This window comes from Mus musculus, chromosome 1 (assembly GCF_000001635.26).
Source record: "Mus musculus strain C57BL/6J chromosome 1, GRCm38.p6 C57BL/6J".
In the NCBI taxonomy this organism is placed as follows: domain Eukaryota; kingdom Metazoa; phylum Chordata; class Mammalia; order Rodentia; family Muridae; genus Mus; species Mus musculus.
Window position 1 is genome coordinate 82,550,039 of NC_000067.6, and position 23,559 is coordinate 82,573,597.

Below are 23,559 nucleotides of genomic sequence, written 5' to 3' on the forward strand. Positions count from 1 at the left end.
AGCCAGAGCAATTCGACAACAAAAGGAGATCAAGGGGATACAAATTGGAAAAGAGGAAGTCAAAATATCACTTTTTGCAGATGATATGATAGTATATATAAGTGACCCTAAAAATTCTACCAGAGAACTCCTAAACATGATAAACAGCTTCGGTGAAGTAGCTGGATATAAAATAAACTCAAACAAGTCAATGGCCTTTCTCTATACAAAGAATAAACAGGCTGAGAAAGAAATTAGGGAAACAACACCCTTCTCAATAGTCACAAATAATATAAAATATCTTGGCGTGACTCTAACTAAGGAGGTGAAAGATCTGTATGATAAAAACTTCAAATCTCTGAAGAAAGAAATTAAAGAAGATCTCAGAAGATGGAAAGATCTCCCATGCTCATGGATTGGCAGGATCAACATTGTAAAAATGGCTATCTTGCCAAAAGCAATCTACAGATTCAATGCAATCCCCATCAAAATTCCAACTCAATTCTTCAACGAATTGGAAGGAGCAATTTGCAAATTTGTCTGGAATAACAAAAAACCTAGGATAGCAAAAAGTCTTCTCAAGGATAAAAGAACTTCTGGCGGAATCACCATGCCAGACCTAAAGCTTTACTACAGAGCAATTGTGATAAAAACTGCATGGTACTGGTATAGAGACAGACAAGTAGACCAATGGAATAGAATTGAAGATCCAGAAATGAACCCACACACCTATGGTCACTTGATCTTCGACAAGGGAGCTAAAACCATCCAGTGGAAGAAAGACAGCATTTTCAACAATTGGTGCTGGCACAACTGGTTGTTATCGTGTAGAAGAATGCGAATCGATCCATACTTATCTCCTTGTACTAAGGTCAAATCTAAGTGGATCAAGGAACTTCACATAAAACCAGAGACACTGAAACTTATAGAGGAGAAAGTGGGGAAAAGCCTTGAAGATATGGGCACAGGGGAAAAATTCCTGAACAGAACAGCAATGGCTTGTGCTGTAAGATCGAGAATCGACAAATGGGACCTAATGAAACTCCAAAGTTTCTGCAAGGCAAAAGACACCGTCAATAAGACAAAAAGACCACCAACAGATTGGAAAGGATCTTTACCTATCCTAAATCAGATAGGGGACTAATATCCAACATATATAAAGAACTCAAGAAGGTGGACTTCAGAAAATCAAATAACCCCATTAAAAAATGGGGCTCAGAACTGAACAAAGAATTCTCACCTGAGGAATACCGAATGGCAGAGAAGCACTTGAAAAAATGTTCAACATCCTTAATCATCAGGGAAATGCAAATCAAAACAACCCTGAGATTCCACCTCACACCAGTCAGAATGGCTAAGATCAAAAATTCAGGTGACAGCAGATGCTGGCGAGGATGTGGAGAAAGAGGAACACTCCTCCATTGTTGGTGGGAGTGCAGGCTTGTACAACCACTCTGGAAATCAGTCTGGCGGTTCCTCAGAAAACTGGACATAGTACTACCGGAGGATCCAGCAATACCTCTCCTGGGCATATATCCAGAAGATGCCCCAACAGGTAAGAAGGACACATGCTCCACTATGTTCATAGCAGCCTTATTTATAATAGCCAGAAGCTGGAAAGAACCTAGATGCCCCTCAACAGAGGAATGGATACAGAAAATGTGGTACATCTACACAATGGAGTACTACTCAGCTATTAAAAAGAATGAATTTATGAAATTCCTAGCCAAATGGATGGACCTGGAGGGCATCATCCTGAGTGAGGTAACACATTCACAAAGAAACTCACACAATATGTATTCACTGATAAGTGGATATTAGCCCCAAACCTAGGATACCCAAGATATAAGATATAATTTGCTAAACACATGAAACTCAAGGAGAATGAAGACTGAAGTGTGGACACTATGCCCCTCCTTAGATTTGGGAACAAAACACCCATGGAAGGAGTTACAGAGACGGAGTTTGGAGCTGAGATGAAAGGATGGACCATGTAGAGACTGCCATAGCCAGGGATCCACCCCATAATCAGCATCCAAACGCTGACACCATTGCATACACTAGCAAGATTTTATTGAAAGGACGCAGATGTAGCTGTCTCTTGTGAGACTATGCCGGGGCCCAGCAAACACAGAAGTGGATGCTCACAGTCAGCTAATGGATGGATCATAGGGCTCCCAATGGAGGTGCTAGAGAAAGTAGCCAAGGAGCTAAAGGGATCTGCAACCCTATAGGTGGAACAACATTATGAGCTAACCAGTACCCCGGAGCTCTTGACTCTAGCTGCATATATATCAAAAGATGGCCTAGTCGGCCATCACTGGAAAGAGAGGCCCATTGGACTTGCAAACTTTATATGCCCCAGTACAGGGGAATACCAGGGCCAAAAAGGGGGAGTGGGTGGGCAGGGGAGTGGGGGTGGGTGGATATGGGGGACTTTTGGTATAGCATTGGAAATGTAAATGAGTTAAATACCTAATAAAAAATGGAAAAAAAAAAAGAAAATGTAAACGAGGAAAATACCTAATAAAAAATTAAAAAAAATAAAACAATCCATCTAAAAAAAGAGAGAGAGAGAGAGACTGTCAACCAAGGCCAGAACAAAGAGCCTTGGTAAGTTAGGACAGTGTGTGTGTGTGTGTGTGTGTCCAATTTTCTACTATGACCTTTTTGTGGTTTTTCTTGGCAAAACATCTAGTTAATGTAAAAACAAAACAAAACACAAATGAAGTAACAAAGAAAACGTTTTCAGTACCCGTTGGGTTGTGAGACCATGGCATTAGCTATCAAACTATCACAGGAAGGAGAAAAGGCTTAAACAAACTTAATCTTGGCGATATATCAACCACCCTCCATCCCTACCTCATGGAACATAGCCAGTAACACTGAAAGTTGTGCAACTTTGTCCCCACACTGAGAGATGAGAAAATTGCCTCAAGATCATGACTTACTCAAGCCCACATCCTTGCTGCCTTGAATCCTTACCTGGATGGTCAGCCTCTCTCCAAACCCCTCTGCCTCCCACTACTCTACTGGCATAGTGTAGGGCCTCACTGACTCCTATGTTGTCTGCAGTGAGATTTCTGGCTTTTCTCTCCCTCCTCCTCATTTACTTCATCATCATCAGCAGCAGCAGCAGCAGCAGCAGTTTTTGGACACAGAGTCTCACTCTGCAGCCTAGGCTGGCTCTAACTGTATGCACATTTGCCGTACTTCTAGCTCAGAGCCATTCACTGCCAAGCCCCAAGACAGTCACATCATTTGTTGCACAGGTTATCCAAGTGTCAGTCTCCCTCACTCCCTTGACCTCAGTTTTCTCCCCAACAGATCTGTTAGCTCCCTCCAGCCTGCCCTTCCCTTGGGTCATATGCCTTACCTCTGATGGCATATTGTGCCCCCACCCGGACCCCAACCCACCAGTCCCCTATGATCCATGTATTCATGTGCCATTCTCATTTGTATGCCAGAAATGACAATAGTCTTTCTTCATCTGTCACTCAAACCCTACCATCCTCCCATCAAAAATGTGTTGATGGCAGTGGCATCAGCTATTGGATGGAACACAGGGCCCCCAATGGAGGAGCTAGAGAAAGTATCCAAGGAGCTGAAGGGATCTGCAACCCTATAGGAGGAACCACAATATGAACTAACCAGTACTCCCAGATCTCATGTCTCTAGCTGCATATGTAGCAGAAGATGGCCTAGTCGGCCATCATTGGGAAGAGAGGCCCCTTGGTCTTGCAAATTTTATATGCTTCAGTACAGGGGAACACCAGGGCCAAGAAGTGGGAGTGGGTGGGTAGGAGAGTCGGGGGGAGGGTATAGGAAACTTTTGGGACAGCATTTGAAATGTAAAATAAGAAAATACCTGATAAAAATTAGAATAGTAAAAAAAAAAATAATAACCAAGCCACATGTTCTAGGCTCTTCCTCTGCTCTAAGCTCAATACGGTGTTCTGCTTTCTTCTCATGGGCTCTTTACAAAAATAGGAAGTAGAAAGCCACCTTTGCATGCTTCTTCATTCTCCGAGGAGGACTTAGCCTCAGAAAGATGAAGCAATGTGCTTGAGGCAACACAGACAGGACCTGGGGATGTAGAAGTCTGAACTCAGACCTTCCCATCTCAAGGTGTCTGCTTCATTTTCCATTCCAGACCTCACCAACCCCATTTCCCTCAAACCATCATTCTTACCTGAAAATAACAGCCAAAGCAATTCACTACCTTCATTTCATTGATGTTTTGTGCTTATTACTTAAAATCTGGTTAAGATAATACCCTTTAGAATGTCTTTGAGACTAAAGATTCATTCCCAGTTACCTTGGTCACTGTCTCACAATATACAAATTTTTAGTGTGTTCCCATGCTTCATAAATACTTCTGAAAATAAAATGTACAAATGAATGTTGTGTCCAAGACACCTCCCCCTTTGCTGCGTCTATTTATTCTAATGTTATCATTCCTTTTAAATTCCCTCTTCTTTTTAATGCTGAGATGTAATTCAGAGAAGACGCCACTAGGTGGCACTGCAATATCACAAACACCCTCACCCTGGGCCCGGTGGGAAGCTGGAGTCCCCTGGGTACAGAGAACCTTCAGAACCCCCCCCCCCCAACCCCCATCCCCATATTGTTGAGGGAGGGAGGAGTCTGGACATCAGGAAGTGTTTTAAAACCAAAGAATGAAGAGGCAGTGAACAGTCCAAGGATCTTGGAGTGCAGTAGTAAAGAATGTTTTCTTGCACCCTAAGATAACCTTGCCGGCTAACAACAAGCGTGCGGATGCACTTATCAGTCTGCCTTGGAAGCACTAGGGATTTTAGCTATGCTCTCAAGAAGCAGTATGCCTGTACAAGGAGAAAACCCTGCACAGAGAACCAAAGGGAAAAGCTTAGCCGTTTGGAAAACAAGGTCACCTCTTCGACCAGTCCCTAATGAATGGTTCTCCCATGTGTGTTGGGAACAGCCTGACGTGATCCATGTGCTGTGGAGACCTAGGACACCAGGTAGGGCTCTGTGCATGCTGCTCCTGTGATTTCCCCCTTCTTCCCTGGCCTTCTGCCTCACCCTAGCCTCTGTGTTTTTCTCCCTGCTGTGTCTTAGCTCCTCTTACGCCTGTGGGAGTGACCCTGGAGCTCTGGAGGAATGCCTTGACCCCTTCTTATCTGCTCTTGATGGCGGAGACTGTATTTCCATGGAGCCCACTGTAACCACAGTTAAACAGTTCCCTTAGCCCCTCCCCAGCCAAGACCACTCCTTCTCAACACCTCCTACATATGCAGGGGACTTCACGCTATACAAGTCCAAAGCTAGACCCATGTTATTCCCTCAAATGTGGTTCTTGAAATACTTGCTGTCAATCTACACTATGTACACCTTCATTTGGGGGATAGCATCACCCTGAGCACTCGCCCAACAGCTCCCATGAGCCTCCCTCTGCAGTCGAGCTAGCCATAGGAATTTCTGAGCCTACCCACCCACCTCCGTGACCACTCCTTGTTAAGACTCTGTGACTTCCCACCTGGCTAGTGTAGTAGCCTGTTAGCAGGCTTTCCTAATAACACGCTATCTTCCCTGACTATTGTATCCACTGACCCTATCCCCACTGTACTTATAAGATGGTTGGAGATGAGATGCTATTAGGATGGTATCCTGGGTTCAGCTATCATAGGTTGCCCAAGGGCAGTTCTCCCATGTCTGCCGCCGTATGTCAGGATGAGATTTGACACCACAGAGAATAAGCAATGTGAAGGAAGCTGGGATAATGCATCTAGAACCAGGGGAAGAACGATGGAGGTTGGAGCAGATTTTCCAGCTGCATCCTGGCAGGGCCAACCCCTTGCCTTTGAACAGCTGGTCTCAAGTGTTTGTGGAAGCATGCACTTCTGTTGCCACAAGCCACCAAGCATGTGCTAATTTGTCACAGAAGCTGTTGGTGTTAATGTGACTCTTCCTCTATGCTGGGGCTGGCTGCCCTCCAACTCCAGCAGGTCCAAATTCAAGAGCATATCCAATGTGTCTGCCACCCATGTGCTTCTATGCGAGGCCAGGCCAGGGCACCAACTTACCCACCAGGGAGACACAAGGGTCTTTGCTGTATCCTCTTTCCCATAAGACACCCTCAAGCACCCAGAAACAGTGGCTGAAGGGTGATTCTCATTGATTTCTTCTTATCCCATGGTCTTGCCCTTTGCCTGACAAGTATTTGATAGTTATTTGTCCAACAAATGGGAAGGGATTGCTATTCATTGTAGTTAAGACAGCACGACAAAGTGACCGAAATTTTTGAACTCCATGTAGGGAGACCTGAAGCCCTACTAGAAATCACTGCACCAAAGGAGACGATGGATGTAAACAGAAACGTGGAACCCACCGTCAAACACACTACACCTGAGTCCTGGAAGAAGTCCTGTTATATTAGAACATGTACACTTGGTATGATGGGAAACACATGACAGACTGTAGAGTGCTAGAGGCAACTATTCTGTTTCCTTCATCCATATACACAAATGCTAGATGCCAAGGAGATTTGGTGGCATACGAAATTGATGCTAGTTACCTTCAGCGATTCTTCAGATAGATGCCATCTACATTGAAGCAGCCACACTGTAGGTAGACCAGAGAGCTCTGCTAACCACAGACTCCCAAAACCCTTCTCAGAGATACTCAACCCCAAGACACAGCAAATTCCAACCTGGAAATGTGTCCCTTTTGTTTCTGCATGTGTTTTGGTGTTCAAAAACCATGTTACCATTTCTAAAATAAACACTTGAGCAACCTAAGCCTACATTGTAGCCTGCAGCCTGGCAGCCTGGAATCCACCTGAAAACACATGACAGTGCAGCACCAGTTTCAAAAAGATTCTGAATGCCCCTGCTTTTGCAGGACAAAGGCGTGAGATCCATGAATGAACCTCATGTTTATTGATGAGAATGGTCCCAGCCATCTGACCTCAGGTTACCTGATACCCTAAAAGCACATGCATCCATCGTATATATCACTGATCAGAGAATTTTCTAGTAATAAGCCATTGAGTCCTTAGAGGAACAGGATGTAACAGGACAAGAAAGCAGCTCCAAAGCCAAGGAACAGATGACAGACTGGCTTTATCCACCTTCAGCTGCTGGTGGGTGGTGTTTCGATGAAAGAGAACATTATTGACTACTGAGAATTTGGAGACATAAAAGTACGACATGGAACCATTTGCCAGGCTGAAGCTAGTGTCCTAAATGCAGCTGTGTGATGATAAGGAGTGAGAGTTAGAACTGTGCGTGCAAGTAAGTTAAGGGCATGAGAAAGAGAAATACTAAGAATAATTAAAATTACCCAAGTAAAATCTCCTTTTTAATCACAGGAGGCAGGCTGATAAATGTATAAGGGGTGGGTGAGCAAGAGCACAAGACTGGACTTGACTGAGCATAATTCAGTGATTTACAATCCCAAAGGAAAGAGAGGCTCACTAATATTGGACCTGGGTTTTAAACCAAAAACTTGAAGACAGGATGAGTTTAAAGCTGTTTGCCTCCTGTGCAGAAAACCAAGTCACAAAGATATGGTGGTTTCATGGCTGTTTCATTGTTTCAGATGATAAAATGTATTCCCATATGTTTAAATAAGCTACAGAAAGAAGATTAAATTAGTAATATTATCCCTCTATGGACTAGACAGAGGCATGGGACAGGGGAGGCTCCCAGGAGTGTATGGGGACCCTAGCTGAGACTTCTTCCTCTTCATGTAGCCAGGTGGGACTCCCAGTGGAGGGAGTGGGACATCAACCCACCCATAAAACCTCCAACCCAAAATTTGTCCTGCCTAAAAGGTATGCAAGGATAAAGATGGAGTAGAGATTGAGGAAAGGCCAACTAATGACTGGTGCAACTTGAGAACCATCCCATAGGAGAGAGCCAACCCCTAACACTATTAATGATATTCCGCTTGCAGACAGGAGCATAGCATAACTGTCTCCTGAAGGGCTTTATCTAGCAGCTGATGGAAACAGATGCAGAGACCTACAGCCAAATATCAGATGGAGCTTAGAGAGTCTTGTGGAAGAATGGGGGACAGGTTTGAGGGAACAGGAGGAGTCATGGGCACTACAAGAAAGTCTACAGAGTCAACTAAGCCGGGCCTATGGGGGCTCACAGAGATTGAACCACCAACCAAAAAGCATGCAGGGGCTAGACCTCAGACTCCTACATATTTGTAGCAGATGTACAGCTCGGTCTTCATGTGGGCTCTCTAATAGCAGGAATCGGGCTCTGTGACTCTGTTCCCTACCATTGGATCCCATAGCCCAAGCTGGACAGCCTGGTTGGACCTCAGTAGGAGAGGATACAGTCAGTCCTGCTGCAACTTGGTGCCCCAAGGTAGGATGGTACCCAAGTGGGAGCTTCCCCTTCTCTAAGGATAAGGGGGAGGAGTAATGGGGGAGGGTTTGTGAGGGTGGAACTGGGAGCAAAGGAGGTGGGACTGGGATAGGGATATAAAATGAATAAAATAAATTAATGAAAAGAATTCTCTGACCCCCCAGTCAGTAACCAAAACTCACAAAAGGTCCAATTTGGTTCATAAGAACATGACTTCTTCATCTTACACACAGACCCACTTACTACATGGAGTTGCTTCCCTGGAGACTGACAGAGACTAAGGAAAATTCCTGCTCAATGCTATCTCATTCATCTCCTCACAGAGAGATTAACAGCAAGTGTAGAGAGGAGATGGAGAAGAATCATAGATCATGTAGTGGAGCAACTCAGTAGCTATATAGTCACACCTCACATCCTGGAGCCAAGGGACACCCACACCCTGGGGAATGGGCTTAATCCTCTAGACAAACCTTTCTCTCCTAGGCTGAGCTTGAGTCTGCAAGCCAGCCATCAAGGGGACACTCCCATCTCCTGCCCCGACCCCAACACCACTGACCTGGAAAGTTCCTAGAGCCACAGTGGTCAGAGTTGACTTGCTCTGATGATGCACATCTCTGGCCACACTTGAAGGTCACAGGGATTTGAGCTATGAGAGCTTACTCACTTCCTAGCAGTGCCAGTGTGATATAGGAAGTCTGGGGCAGAGGAGAGACTGCTAACTGTGTTTCTCTCTCTTGGAAACAGTCTCCTTATGGATCCACAGTGGCTACAAAAAAAAGGCTTCTGCATCCTCTCTAGGCTAGATTCTGGATTTTAATCTGTTGGTTGATGCATGCAGACTACCTACTCACTCAACTCAGTACGATAAAGTACACCTATTTCAAAGGGGAAACCAATGGGCAACAACTCATTCCTCTAAGGCATGGACTGTGAATCAAGGGGCCGTTTACATGACCCGTCACAAGTATATGCTTATCTGATGAGGGAATTTAGGCACAGCCTTACTCAAACTGATGGAAAGATGATGCTGAATCACTGAGAGTACACGTCCCCGCTTTCACCTCATGTAGCTCCAGACTCACAGCTATTAACAAGAAGCTAGGTTTGCTTGTCAAGAATTGCTTTAGCCTCCCACTCGGGTGGATAGTGCTTGTCCTGAAGCCATAGTTATGAGGTGAAAGTCTAAGTGCTTGGTACAAGTTGTTGACCAAGGATGGGGAAGAGTTCATTATGCCACCACTGCTCCTCTGTAAGGAACTCGTGGCAAGGGATGGTTGCTGGGGAGGTGTCACTTTCTTCTGTGCTATATTCACAGATGATGTGACATTGCCTTAGTAGCAGCCTTCCACACATGCTCATACAAGCAACCCTAAATAAATGCAATGAGTAAAGAGTCACACATGTCACACACACACAAATGGGGTAGGGGGAGGAGAGAGAGAGAGAGAGGGAGGGGGGACGGGGAGGGGAGAAGGAGGAGGAGGAGGAGGAGGAGGAGAAGGAGAAAGAAGGAGAAGGAGAAGGAGAAGAAGAAGGAGGAGGAGGAGGAGGAGAAGAAGAAGAAGAAGGAGGAGGAGGAGGAGGAGGAGAAGGAGGAGGAGGAGGAGGAGGAGGAGGAGGAGGAGGAAGAGGAAGAGGAAAGAAGAGGAAAGAAGAAAGAAGAAAGATCAAAGTAGGAAAGAGACTTGCTAAGAAGAAGAAAGTTTTCAGTTAGGGGTGTGAGGAGTGACAAGTGGTCATGGTGATTTAAAATGACCACAATTCATTTTGTATCATCAAGTAATAAAAAGGCCCAACTTCCTTTTTAGGGATACCAGCTTTTTCCTAAATGGGCTGAGTAGCCTCAGGGAGACACCTCTAGCCCCTGGAATTCAGTGTCAGCTCATTATTATTTTTCAGCAGTCCACCTGGAGCTGCCTCTGTAGTGAGAGCTTGTCCAGATGCTAAGGACTGAGAGCCTATATCTCTATCTCCTCCCAGCGACATATGGTCTTCCTCCCACATTCTCTGCTGGAAAATGACACCCCCACCGGTAGCCCTCACAGGGAGATCCCAGCCATCAGGAAAGGTGGGGGTTGCTGGGGCTGCACACACAGTCCCTTTGGCCACCCAGTACCAGGGACACACACATAGCCGAGAGGAGCTCAGCCTCGGGAACCCTGGCAGTCCACAGACAGCCTTGGAGGCCAAAAAGCACACTCTGTACAGAGTCATTGGCTTGTGATCATAGGGAAGCTCAAGAAAAGGAAGCAGGATCCAGGTAGCAAATGTAAAGGGCTTGATCTCATGGAGGGCTCTCTCGAGCTCACACAGTGACAGTAGACCCAGGTGTTGGAACCTACGTGTAATACCTTTCCATGCCTGTGGAGCAAGTACTGGAGGTGAGGCCAGGCACCTGGGTGTGGTTGCTGGCTCTCATTTGGGCTCCTTACACCATCAGATGGAAACACAAATAATTACACCCACCCCATGGAGCTATGGCAGTAAGAACAGGCCTTCTCTATTCTGATGATGTTGGGGACCGATCAGTATCTGGTGTAGAATATACCCTGTACTACAAGAAGCTGAGCTGTACCATGGGCCCTGCCCACTAGACACCAGTAGCTCCTTCCACCCAGTTTCAATGACTAAAACTTCTCAAGAGTCTTTAGAAAGATGGGTGAAATAAAAAGATCCCCAGCAAGGAAATGCAGAATTAAGGAGACTGAAATTTCTAAAGACACATGAATACAGCAATAAAACCATGAAGTGGGAAGAAGGAAATGTTTTGCCCTGAAGGCTAACTACCAGCCAAGCCTGCACTTTGAGTGTCATGTCTAGCCCTGTGGGGTTGATATGGATGTTGTTTGGACTGAATGTTTCTTTAGGTTCCCTGCTCTTGTGTTGAAATCCCAAGCTCCAGTGCATCAAGAGTAGGGGATGGGTCTCCAAGACTAGGAGATGGGAAGTCTAAGAGTAGGCAATGAGGTGCCTGGGAGATGACTTGATGATCACCATTGAGCCCTTCTGAGAAGATCCTAGAGAGCTTTCTCTTTCTCTCCAACCCCCAAGGATACCATCCTCAAGCCAGGAAATGGCTCTCAGTAGCCACAGGGTTTGTGATCAACTTGAACTCGGATCCCCAGCCTCCAGAACAGTGAGAAACAGATTTTAGTTAATCCATACCCTATATTGCCTGGTTCTGTGTGTCAACCTGCCACAACCTAGGGTAATCAGAGAGGAAGAAGCCTCAGGTGAGGAAATGCCCGGAAAGATCTGGCTGTAAGACCTTTTTTCAATTAATGACCCATGGTAGAGGGCCAAGCCCATTGTGACTGGTGGTCCTGGGTTGCATAAGAAAGCAGGCTGAGCAACCATGAAAAGCAAGCCAGTAAGCAGCACTCCTCCATGGCCTCTGCATCAGCTCCTGCCTCCAGGTTTCTGCCCTTCTTGAGTTCCTGTCCTGCTGTCCTTTAGTGATGAACAGTAATGTGGAAGTGTCAGCTGAGTAAACCCTTTCCTCCCCAGGTTGTTTTTTGGCCATGGTGTTTCACTGCAGGGATAGAAACCCTGACTAAGACAGGTCCCCAATATACTATATTGTTTCCAAAGTCATGAAGAGTATTGTGTCAAAAAAAAATCATTGTATTTTGACCTCAAAAAAAACTTTTTATTAGATATTTTCTTTATTCACATTTCAAATGCTATCCCGAAAGTTCCCTATACCCTCCCCCCACCCTGCTCCCCTACCCACCCACTTCCACTTTCTTGGCCCTGATGTTCCCCTGCACTGGGGCATATAAAGTTTGCAAGACAAAGGGGCCTCTCTTCCCACTGATGGCCAACTAGGCCATCTTCTGCTACATATGCAGCTAGAGACATGAGATCTGGGTGTATTGGTTAGTTCATATTGTTGTTACACCTATAGGGTTGCAGACCCCTTCAGCTCCTTGGGTACTTTCTCTAGCTACTCCATTGGGGGCCATGTGTTCCATCTAATAGCTGACTGTGAGCATCCCCTTCTGTAGTTGCCAGGCACTGGCATAGCCTCAGAAGAACAGCTATATCAGGGTCCTGTCAGCAAAATCTTGCTGGCGTATGCAACAGTTTGACCTCAAAATTATCCGAAGCTTAAGAAAGACAACCAACCTTAACCTTTCTTGCTGGGCTGTGGGGATATTTCTATAGTGGTTTCTCCACTCCCATCCTTTTTAATTGACACACAACTGTGTACTGAAGGTGTAAACAGTGATATTTCAGTATACGTCTACAAAAATTATGAGAGGGTTCTGAAACAGAGAACCTCATCTGAGCCTCAGCATTCATGAATTAACAAGCTGTCCAGTGCAGCTGACAGAGCACGGGGACATGTTTGTGACTTCCCAAAACGTAGTGGCCAACGTGGTCTGCACGCTTTACAAAACAGATAGTTGCCAACAGAACTATTCTGGGTGGCCTTGAACTAGAAACTGGCCTCCGGCTCAGTCCTCTGCACAGCAGAATTGGGAAATTAAAATGAGGAATCGGAGAGCTAGATAAGGTGCTTTATGCACATAGAACAGTCAAGGCAATATGGAACACGCAACAGAGCTATCGCCTTAACGGGAATAATTAAGCTTCAATAGGGTGCTATCCATGAAAGGGTATTATGGTCAAATGTCTGGAAAGATGGCTTTAAACCAAATTAAAGTTTTTTTCTTCTTCACACACTTCTCAGAGCCTTTAAAATACTTATACACATAAACCTTAGAGGAGGTGGCCTGAAATGACATCACAGGGCTTCCCTTACAGGGAAGTCATGACACTAGTTTTGCGTAAAACACAGGTGAGCTGCATGGTCCAGGCTGTTTTCTCATCTTCACACAGAGTCTCAATTCATGGCAGCCCTCTCTCTAAGAATGTGAAGAGTGTATAAAAGATAAGCACGGTAGGCTCACAAGTCCTTTGGAGGATTGGAGGATTGGAGGCTGTGGAAGCATTTAACATACTCAGAGCAGTTCAAACCCCAGGTACACTGTCAGTCTTGACCTCTGTGTCACTCACCCGAGATCCCTTCTCAGGAAAACACTGGCAGACAGAGCAGTTTCTTCCTCCGCAGGGGCCGCCATACTTCTTGCCACTCTGGAAAAAGAAGTCAGTTGTTCAGTATATTAGGCCTCAGGGCTTAGTAGAGTTCATGGAATATATAATAGAACAAGCCCAGCATGGCCAAATCCCACAGAACACTTGGATCCAGGAAAAGCAAATACTAACTTATTTATTGTGAGACAGGTTATTGCTATGTAGCCAGGCTGCACTCAAACTTTTGATCCTCCTGCCTCAGCTTCACAAGGTCAGCATCACACCTGGCTGTAATGAGTAGTACTGACACGTAAAAGGGCAGAGCCCCAGCCCGATGGGAGGAGGCGGGGTAATCAATCCTGGGGGGCGGGGGGGGGGCTGATTACACGAGTCAAACCCTGTAACACAGAGGACACTGGAGAAATAGGAACCGTGTTCCAAAACCACCAGAGCCAGAATCACCTAGAGCTTTTCTCTCCTGTGAAGACTGCATTAGTGAGCTGTGAGCCATCTGGGGGTGTATGTAAATGGTACAGTTAGAAAAGCTATGCCCAGAATCTGGTCTCAACGATCAGCTTCACTTCCTCCCCATGGCCTCCTTGCTGGGCCTCCCAGATCAGCCAGGATAAGTGACCCTCACCAGACAAATCCTTCCTAAGGCAACTCTCCAGAAAAAGTCTCCCAGTTTGGATTTATTTATTTTTTTTCTTCCTGCAATTGGTGGTTCTACAAGGTGGGTTCCTCTAATGCAGTGGTTGTCAACCTGTGAATCATGACCCCGCTGGGGTCACATATCAGATATTCTGAATATGATATATTTACATTAAAATGCTTAACTATAGCAAAATTACAGTTATGAAGTAGCAATGGAAATAATTTCATTGTTGGGGGTCATCACAACATGAGGAATTTTTATTAAAGGGTCACAGCATTAGGAAGGTTAGAAAGTGCCGGGGGTCTAATGTGTCCCTCAGTCAGAAGCTCCAGAACCAGAGTCATTTGAGCCTTTTCCTGCTTTAAACACACACAAACACACACAGACACACACACACACAAACACAGGCACACACACAGACACAGACACACACACACACACACACACAGAGCCATACACACATACACACACACACAGACACACACACAGAGCCGTACACACACACAGACACACACACACACACAGAGCCATACACACATACACACACACACACACACACACACACACACACAGAGCCATGCACACATACACAGACACACACACACAGACACACACACACACAAACAGAGCCATACACACATACACACAGAGAGAGTCATACACACAAAAACACACAGAGAGAACCATATACACAGAAACACACACACACATACATACATACATACATACATACATACATACATAGACATAAACATAGACACACACACATAAACACAAAGAGAGAGACACACACACACAGACACACATATACACAGAGAGAACCATACACACAGAGACACATACATACATACATACTTACATACATACATACTTACATACATACATATATACATACATACACAGACATAGACACACACACATAAACACAAAGAGAGAGACACACACACAGACACACATACACACAGAGAGAACCATACACACAGAGACACATACATACATACATACATACATACATACATACATACATACACACACACAGATATAAACACAGACAACCATACACACACAAACACAAAGAGATATACATACAGACACACACACACAGAGATACACACATGCACATACTGTATGCATAAGACGCTGTATGTATTCATGCACACCTCTCACACAAGAAAGTTCCTGCCCTTTGTGGGACAAAGCACCTTGTCATCTATCACATCTCCATAGCCAGAGCCATCAGCCACTTCAATACCAAGTGTAGTCCAAGAATTCCTATTTCCACAGGTGGACGCTTTACAAAGAACAGCCACCTTCAAGCATTTACTTTCACTCACACACTAAGGCTATGGCTCGGATGGGAAAGGGGAGCTAGGTGCTAGAGCTACCAGCAGAAATAAGCTTACCAAGAATGCAACAGAGATAAACTTTGCCTATTTGTATAATTGAGGCAATTATTAATGTGAATAATTAATGTAAAGTGAAAGAAATAGAGAAGTGCTCCCTATATAACTGCAGCATTCAGGAGGTGGAGGCGAGGGAATCAGGGCAAGTTCAAGACCAACCTAGGATACAAGATGCACTGTCAAAAAAGAAAGAAAGAAAAGAAAAGAAGGAAGAAAGGGAGGAAAGGAAGAGAGAGAGGGAAGGAGAGACAGACAGACAGACAGAAGCTAAGCCAATAGTTATGGTCCTGGTGAAAGATTGGTAAGTAGGTGTATACATATTAATATGTATTATGAATAGTACATATGAATATATTCATAAGCACTCACAAATAAAAGAATATGTCCATAAATGTCAGTGAGTGTGAGAAAAGACAAAGAGTTTACTTAAAAGTTTGTTTGTTTTTTTAATCACTCAGTCTACACTTCCATAAAGGAGCAGCATGGTGGTTTGAATGAAAAATGGCCCCCACAGACTCATAGGGAATGGCATTATTTGAAAGGATTAGGACTTGTGGCTTTGTTGGAGGAAGCGTGTCACTAAGGATGGACTTTGAGGTCTCAGATGCTCAAGCCAAGCCCAGAGTCATTCTCTTCCTGCTGCCTGCCAATCCAGATATAGAACTCTCAGCTCCTTCTCTAGCACCATGTCTGTCTGCATGCGACTATGCTTTCAACCATGATGACAATGGACTAAACCTCTGAAACTGTAAGCCTGCCCCAATTAAATGTTTCCCTTTATAAGAGCTGCTGTGGTTATGGTGTCTCTTCACAGCAATAGAACACTGACGAAGACAGGCAGGAACAAAGGGAAAATATCCTTAAGCATTAAATGAAAAATACATCTTTTAGAAACAAAAGGTGTATGAAAAGTTTTGAAGAATCTGAGGGCTTAGGGGGCTAAGATATAGTGCCATCTGTAAAGGCCTATCACGTGGGCAAGAGTACTTGATTTCTTGAGTACTCTGTCAACCATATACAAGGTTGGGCACAGCATTGCTTGTCTGTAATCTCAATGCTGAGAAGGAAAAGACAAGAGAGCCCCTGGGGCTTGGTGGCCAGGTGGTGTGGCTGAGTTGGTGATCTCCACATTCATGAGAAACTCTGTCTCAGTTAATAGTGGAGAGCAGTAAAAAAGCATGCTCAATGTTGACCTCTGACCTCCACATACATGTATGTGAACACATACACAGACCACAGAAGCCACACATAAATGATTCTGAAATTTATGAAGTCTATGACTCTTAACTTTTGATTAACATTGTTTTCTGTAAATGCAGGAGTTCAAAATCCTGGAACACTAAGAGTTAAATGCTCAGGCTTGGCTGGCACAGCGAGCAAACACAGTAGCTAGTCTGAGTATTTGGATTCACTTAAGGTCAGAATTCATTACTGTGCTGAGTGAAATACCAAAATAGAGATGGCAAAAAATGGAGTCAGTAGATTAGATGCCTTGATAACAAAGGCAGGTTGTTTATATGATACATTTCAGGATTACATTTCAGGAGTCATTTTAAAACAGATTAACAGATTCTAAGGGAAAAAAAACATTGACTGACACATGAAATGGGGTTGTGAACTTGAAAAGGAAGAGTGTGCACTTAATAAAGACACAAGATGAGGAAATATGGAGGGGTTTGTTGGTTGGTTGGTTGGTTGGTTGGTTGGTTGGTTGGTTGGTTTGTTGGTTTTTCAAGACAGGGTTTCTCTGTGTAGTCTTGGCTGTCCTAGAACTCACTTTGTAGACAAGGCTGGCCTCGAACTCAGAAATCTGCCTGCCTCTGCCTCCCAAGTGCTGGGATTAAAGGCGTGTGCCACCACGCCCTGCAGAAATACGGAGTTTGATACCCAGACCCCAGGTAAAGTTGCAGCTGATGGTGGTACAGGCTGGTAACTCCATCACTGGGGTGACAGAGAGACTTGCAGATCCCCAGGGCCCACAAGAAAGCCTGCTTAGCACATTTCAGGACAGTGAGAGCCTCTGTCTGTAAAACAAACAACATGAGGCAGATGATGCCTAAAGACCAATATCTAATCCATCAAACACATATGCATTAACTTGAATACACATGGGTTTGCACAAATACACACACACACACACAGAGAGAGAGAGAGAGAGAGAGAGAGAGAGAGAGAGAGAATCATGCAAATCCATTGAAAGGATGGCTGGGAAGACACCCATACTCAACTCACTTGGAACACACCTGCACTCATAATCTCACCAGGAACACAATTACACTCTAGACTTTCACTGGGAACCCACCTATACTCACACACTCACTGAGAACACACCTACACTCACACTCACTGGGAACCCACCTATACTCACACACTCACTGAGAACACACCTACACTCACACTCACTGGGAACCCACCTATACTCACACACTCACTGAGAACACACCTATACTCAAGCCTACTTATCTTTCTCCAAAAGTAACACCAGGAGAAGCCACCCTTTTTTACCTCATAAGACGGATGCTTACTGAGTAGAAAGTTACAGAAGGTAAAACATGAACTTCTATAAAGTTAACTCTATTGTGTATCTGTCTCCAGATACAACACCAAATAATACAGATACAAAACCAAGACATCAATTTGTATAAAAGAATAATAGCAGTCACTTTCTCTTTTTGTCCTGGCCTCAAGTTCCTTACCCTGGCAATATCCAACTCTTTAGATTGGTATCTAAGTATTAATAAGTACATTCACCCACATGCACACACACTGTTGGTGATTTGGGGTTGTTTCATTGACACTCAAGTGGCATGCTGCCGACTACCTGGCCATTTCCACCTAATTGCTGTGTCCACGTTCATTCTGACAAGCTCCTCAAAGCCGTCCATCTCATACAGTATCGGAGCGGAGCATCCACTCCCTACTGATGAATACTTAGGTGATTCCCTTCCTTAGCTGCTGAACATCACCCTGCAATTAATCTTCCCGTGTATTCATCTTTGCCCATGCCAGAATAAAAATATGTGACCAATGTTTTTTTAAAAATGCATTCCAAAAGGATTGTACTTTCACAATCTTGGTAGATAATGCAAATTGCCTTCTATGGGTAATATGTCAATTCACACCTCTGTCCTAAACCCTTGTCATCATATGGCTACCCCCTGTGTGAAGACTCTCTAATCTCTCTGCAGCACAAGCTGATGGGAGCATCCAGGGTTGAATTGTCTTTGTTTTAGGAATCATGACTGTCTAGCTGCATATGTATCAAAAGATGGCCTAGTCGGCCATCACTGAAAAGAGAGGCCCATTGGACTTGCAAACTTTATATGCCCCAGTACAGGGGAATGCCAGGACCAAAATGTGGGAGTGGGTGGGTAGGGGAGTGGATGGGTAGGGGAGTGGGTGGGAGGGTATGGGGGACTTTTGGGATAGCATTGGAAATGTAAATGAGGAAAATACCTAATAAAAAGTATAAAAAAAGGAATCATGACTGCTCACATGGATATAAAGAGCAAGGGGAGTGAATTCTAGGATGATACAGACTTTTATAATAGAAAAGTAGATGAATATAATACAAAAACAAGCTTGGAAAAAATCAGATAAGCTTAACTAGAAAAATGCTCTCAAGCCAGCATCATGGGGGGGGGGGCGTTCTCTAATGAATGTGAGGTAAATGGACAAGTCTTATTCTCCCTGCTTAACATGACACAGGCACTGACTCTTAGCTGAATTAAAGAATAAGGGACTTGGGAGAGCCAAGAAGCCAGGGCTTCTCATCGCTTGACCCAGGTAGTAAAGGAGAGTAGACATCATTTTCAATTACTTTCCAAAGGTCTCTGATAATCAAGAGACTTGAGTTGGGTCACTGTCACTCAAGAAGTCTTCAGCCCGGAATGGCAGGCAGCCCTTACAGGGCACCTTAAAACTTTTGAGGGTGGGTTCATAATTTAGATTCTTCCTTGAGGGAGCAGAAGAAAGAAGGCTTGTTACAGGCTGAGATTTCTCTAGAGCTAAAAAGCGTCCAGACTGAATCTTACATTTCTTGGTTTAATCTTGAAATGTCTCAACTACTTCTTTTCTGTTCCAAATAAAAAGAATTTAAGGAAGGGCTGTGGTTGTTATAAGATAAAGACCTCTCCAACACCCGGGCAACGCTATAAGCAGCTTTGATTGCAAGGATATCTAAGTGCTCAGGTTGTGTTTTATTTGGGACATGAAGGCCGAGCCCTAGTTTAAACATTCTTTTTTAAAACACACACACACACTGCAATAAATTATATATACAACAACATGAATTTTCTATGTACAGAATAAATTAACATACTTACCCCATATTCATATTGTATAGTAAAGAGGATAAATATTAGTGACCTATGGAAAAACAAAAATATATACTAAGTGTTTGCTTTAAGGGGAAAGAATCTAGACAGAGTTACAGTACCAATTCCGGAAGGCTAACTCTCGATTCTGACTGCTACCACCGGACACAATCAATGTCATTTTCTCTCTAGCTGCCAACATCACCTCTCCTCCATCAGTCAAGGAAGGTATACTGAAGGCCTTCTGTATGGACATACTGAAGGCCATGGTGTAGGAAAATGTAGGGGCACCAAGAGTGAGTTTGAGGCTTGAATGGATAGATGAGTGAAGAGAGAAGAAATGACTCTCCATGAAAGCAAGAGGAAAGGATGCAGAAGGCAGCTGTGGCCAGGGACACACCTGAGACGAGCAACATCCAGGGTGTCACTTAATGGAACCAATGCAAGAAGGAGTGGTATCTGGAAAGCTGCCTGAATGAGAGGAATGGATCAGGGTGTGTGGGGATAGTATGGAATCATTAGGGAATAAGAAAGTGACCCACAGCCTGAATCTACCCAGGGCTTTGCTATAAGCAAATTTTAACAGAGCAGGGATGCAATCAAGAGACACCAAGCTAACTTTTGATGCTGCATCTCTCCATCAAAGGTCACCATATATGCCATCACATCTGGTTCTTGAGCATATATGGTGAGCTGGTGCTCCTGGTCATAGTCCCCACCCCCCACCCCCACCCTCAGAGGTAGGAGAGTGGGAGCCAGGCCTTGGACTTGGTTTTATGTACAGCCTTTTCCTCCTTTGGAATCGTGTGCTAAGTGAGCCTTCTTTCTCTACATGTAGTCCTTTCTCTTGGAGAAATAACATAGACAGTGACAAAGCACTGCGATCCTGAAAGAGACCAGAAGCTGGAGGATCTTATTGGTTTACACCAGGTACTTGAGGGCTATGTTCCTGAACACAGAGAGTCTGATTCTTGCCTTCCCCAGATTCTAGAACTGCCCATGTCCCTTGGCTCACAGTCTCTTCTACCTTCAAAACTAGTGCTCGCTGGCCTCTGCTTCTTTAGTGACATCTCCTTCACTGATGCTGGCTTCCTTCCCCGCCCCCATTTCATGTTTAAGAATACATGTGATGATATTGGGTCCACCAAACTTGTCAAGATTCCCCCCACCATCTCAAGATCACCTGATTGACATTCTAGATTCCATTTCCAACTGTAAATTCTTTTTCTCGTGTAAATAACATATAAACAAAGATTAGAATGTAGACTTCTTTGAGGTCATTGATCTGTCCTTTGCATTTGTGGAAGCGCTTAGATTTCATTTTACTAGTTTCAGGAACCCTGAAAATCTGGGCATTTAATGCTTTTGCTGTTCAAATCTAGTAATTAAGATAGCAGGAATGGGATGGGGAGAGGGGAGGGGCACTGTTATTTGTATAGAACAGCTTCACATTTGGTCAAGATGTGAATGCGTTATGGGAAAGATGTTGGTATTTAACAGTCAGGATGGGTCCTAAATGGCAGCACATAAATACATGTCTTCCACAAAGACATAAACGCACCAAGGATACTCACCAGGGGGCTGTGACAAAGGACTTGGTCCATCTGAAAAAGCACCTCATGAAGACCTGGAGCACTGGTGCCCTCGAGGGGTGACCTCTGTGCCCAAAATACTCCTCCAGCCTTCTCCTCTCTTCCAGAAGACTCTCATGGACAGCCGGGAGTCAGTGTCCTGTTAGAATCTGCGTGTGTGAAATATAAAAGTCATACTTATGACTTTTATGACAGCAGTATGCCACACAATTGAGAATAATGGCTTCCGTTATTCTATCCATGATGAAAACATTTTCTAAACAATCCCAATGGCTGTTAACATAGCAATCTTTTCTTGGTATTTGTTATGCTGAATAAACATCTTTAGAAATGGGGGGAAAATCCTACTAAGGGCAAGAGGGTGTGGTGGGAAGGGACAGGGACATAGAAAGGAAGAAAAAGGTGTGGTCAGGGGTAAGGATGGGGCATGTGTAAAATGCCATAAAGAAATCTGTGACTTTGTAGGCTATTTTAGGAAAAAGTTTTTCCTTTATTTTTATTTTACAAGTATGGATGTTTTGCCTGCATATATCTGTGCATATGAATGCAGTGCCCGGGGAGGCCAGAAGAGGGAGTCAGATACCCTAAGACTGGAGTTCAAAAGAGCTGTCTGCCATTTTATAGGTTCTGGGTATTGAACCAAGGTCCTCTGAAAGAATAGCTAGTGGTCTCAACCACTGAGGCAACTCTTCAGCCCATGTAAGTGAACTAGAAAAGATAAAAAAGAAATAAAATAGAAATTGAAATATTCTCAAATCCTCTATATGCAATAAATATATTTTTGAAAAATGAAAAGATTTAAGAGAAATCACATTTCACAGTATACTTATGCATCAATAATTAAAGTAATCAAAGCTTAAAGACCCATTAATTGATTAATGGAAAAGAAAAATGTTATATCCTGCAATGGAATATTATTTAGCTATAATAACGTGGATATGATATGTACTGCTACACAGATGAACCTTGAACTCATTGTGAGTGTCTGAAGCACATAGACAATGGGAGAATCCACAGAGAAAGAATATAGGTCCGCAATTGTCAGGGTTAGGAGCAAATGGAAAATTGAGGAGCACATGATTATTTTGGAGATGACAACAATGTTCTGGAATTAGAGAGTGGACGCGGTGTACGTCATGACTGCATCTGGGACTTCTCAATTACAAACTTTAAAAGAGTTAAAATGGTGAACTTTGCTTTTTGAATTTTATTTGTAAACAAGAGAAAATTTATTTTTTAAAATTGACCTGAAGAGCTATTTACTTTGATCTAAAGTCTCTTTGGCACAATGACTGGAGATGTCTCAATTTTAAGAGTTTGTTTCTTCTGAGCCCCTGTCCTTATGGGAACTGGTAGGGAGAAGAAAACCAGTTGTGTCCATTATTACAAGCTATTTTTAAATGTCTGCATAAAAGCTAGGCAGATGAATTCAACAGTGTCTTAACTATAGACCAGCTTTTCTGGTGAGTGATGGGACCACCTTCTGTGATTCTTTCAAAACCAAGTATAAATAAATACAATTAAGGAGAACACACTGATTTTTTTTTCTATTCCCAAACTGATCACTTTAAATAGCTTTGTCATTTAAAGTTACATTCTAGAAACAAGTCTCAATAAAATGAACTACTATTTTGGAAAGAAAATGCAAATTTCTTTGAATCACTTAAACTACTCAATATTGTAAACAAATGGAAAACTGTCCAAAATTATGGAAATGTGGAGATATGTGTATTCCAGTTAAAACTAATTGATGCAATTTACCTCCATACTTATGTAGGCATTCTGTGAAGAAGTTTTCACAGAGGAATGCTCCTAAACTGTGGAAGAAGGATGCCTGACTACTGTCCTAACATCTGGAGTTTGACTACTGTCCTAACAAACATCTGGAGTTTCTCAATACACTTGGATGGATGATTTTTGGAGACTTCAAAATAAAACTCTTACAGCACCATTTTAGAAATACCCTGTGTTACCACACCATCACTGACAGCTAAAAATGTTGTAGAAATACTCATTAATGAAATTTATGCTGCTCAGTGATAATTACGAAATAGTATTTACATAGTATTTATCTCATATATACTCTACTGTTTGTGTGTGCAGCTACACATGTGTGCGCATGTGAATGTCACAGGTCAAACTCATGTTGTCCCTCAGATGCCATGTACCTTGCTCCTTGAGAAAGGGTCTAGGGTTCGCCTGGAGTTCACC

The 23,559-nt window shown here is 43.7% G+C and overlaps 1 protein-coding gene across 3 annotated transcripts in view; it reads right to left on the reverse strand.

Moving 5' to 3' along the window:
* The window catches only part of Col4a4 (collagen, type IV, alpha 4), a 138,616-nt gene that overhangs the window by 101,620 nt on the left and 13,437 nt on the right, over window positions 1–23,559 (reverse strand). For all 3 annotated transcript variants that reach the window (NM_007735.2, XM_011238653.3, XM_030245430.1), the window contains exons 2-4: window positions 21,331–21,497; window positions 19,766–19,808; window positions 13,365–13,442 (exon numbers count right to left, since the gene is read on the reverse strand). In NM_007735.2, the coding sequence (NP_031761.1) occupies window positions 13,365–13,442; window positions 19,766–19,808; window positions 21,331–21,377 (168 nt within the window). In that variant the 5' untranslated portion in view covers window positions 21,378–21,497. The remainder of the gene's footprint in view (window positions 1–13,364; window positions 13,443–19,765; window positions 19,809–21,330; window positions 21,498–23,559) is intronic.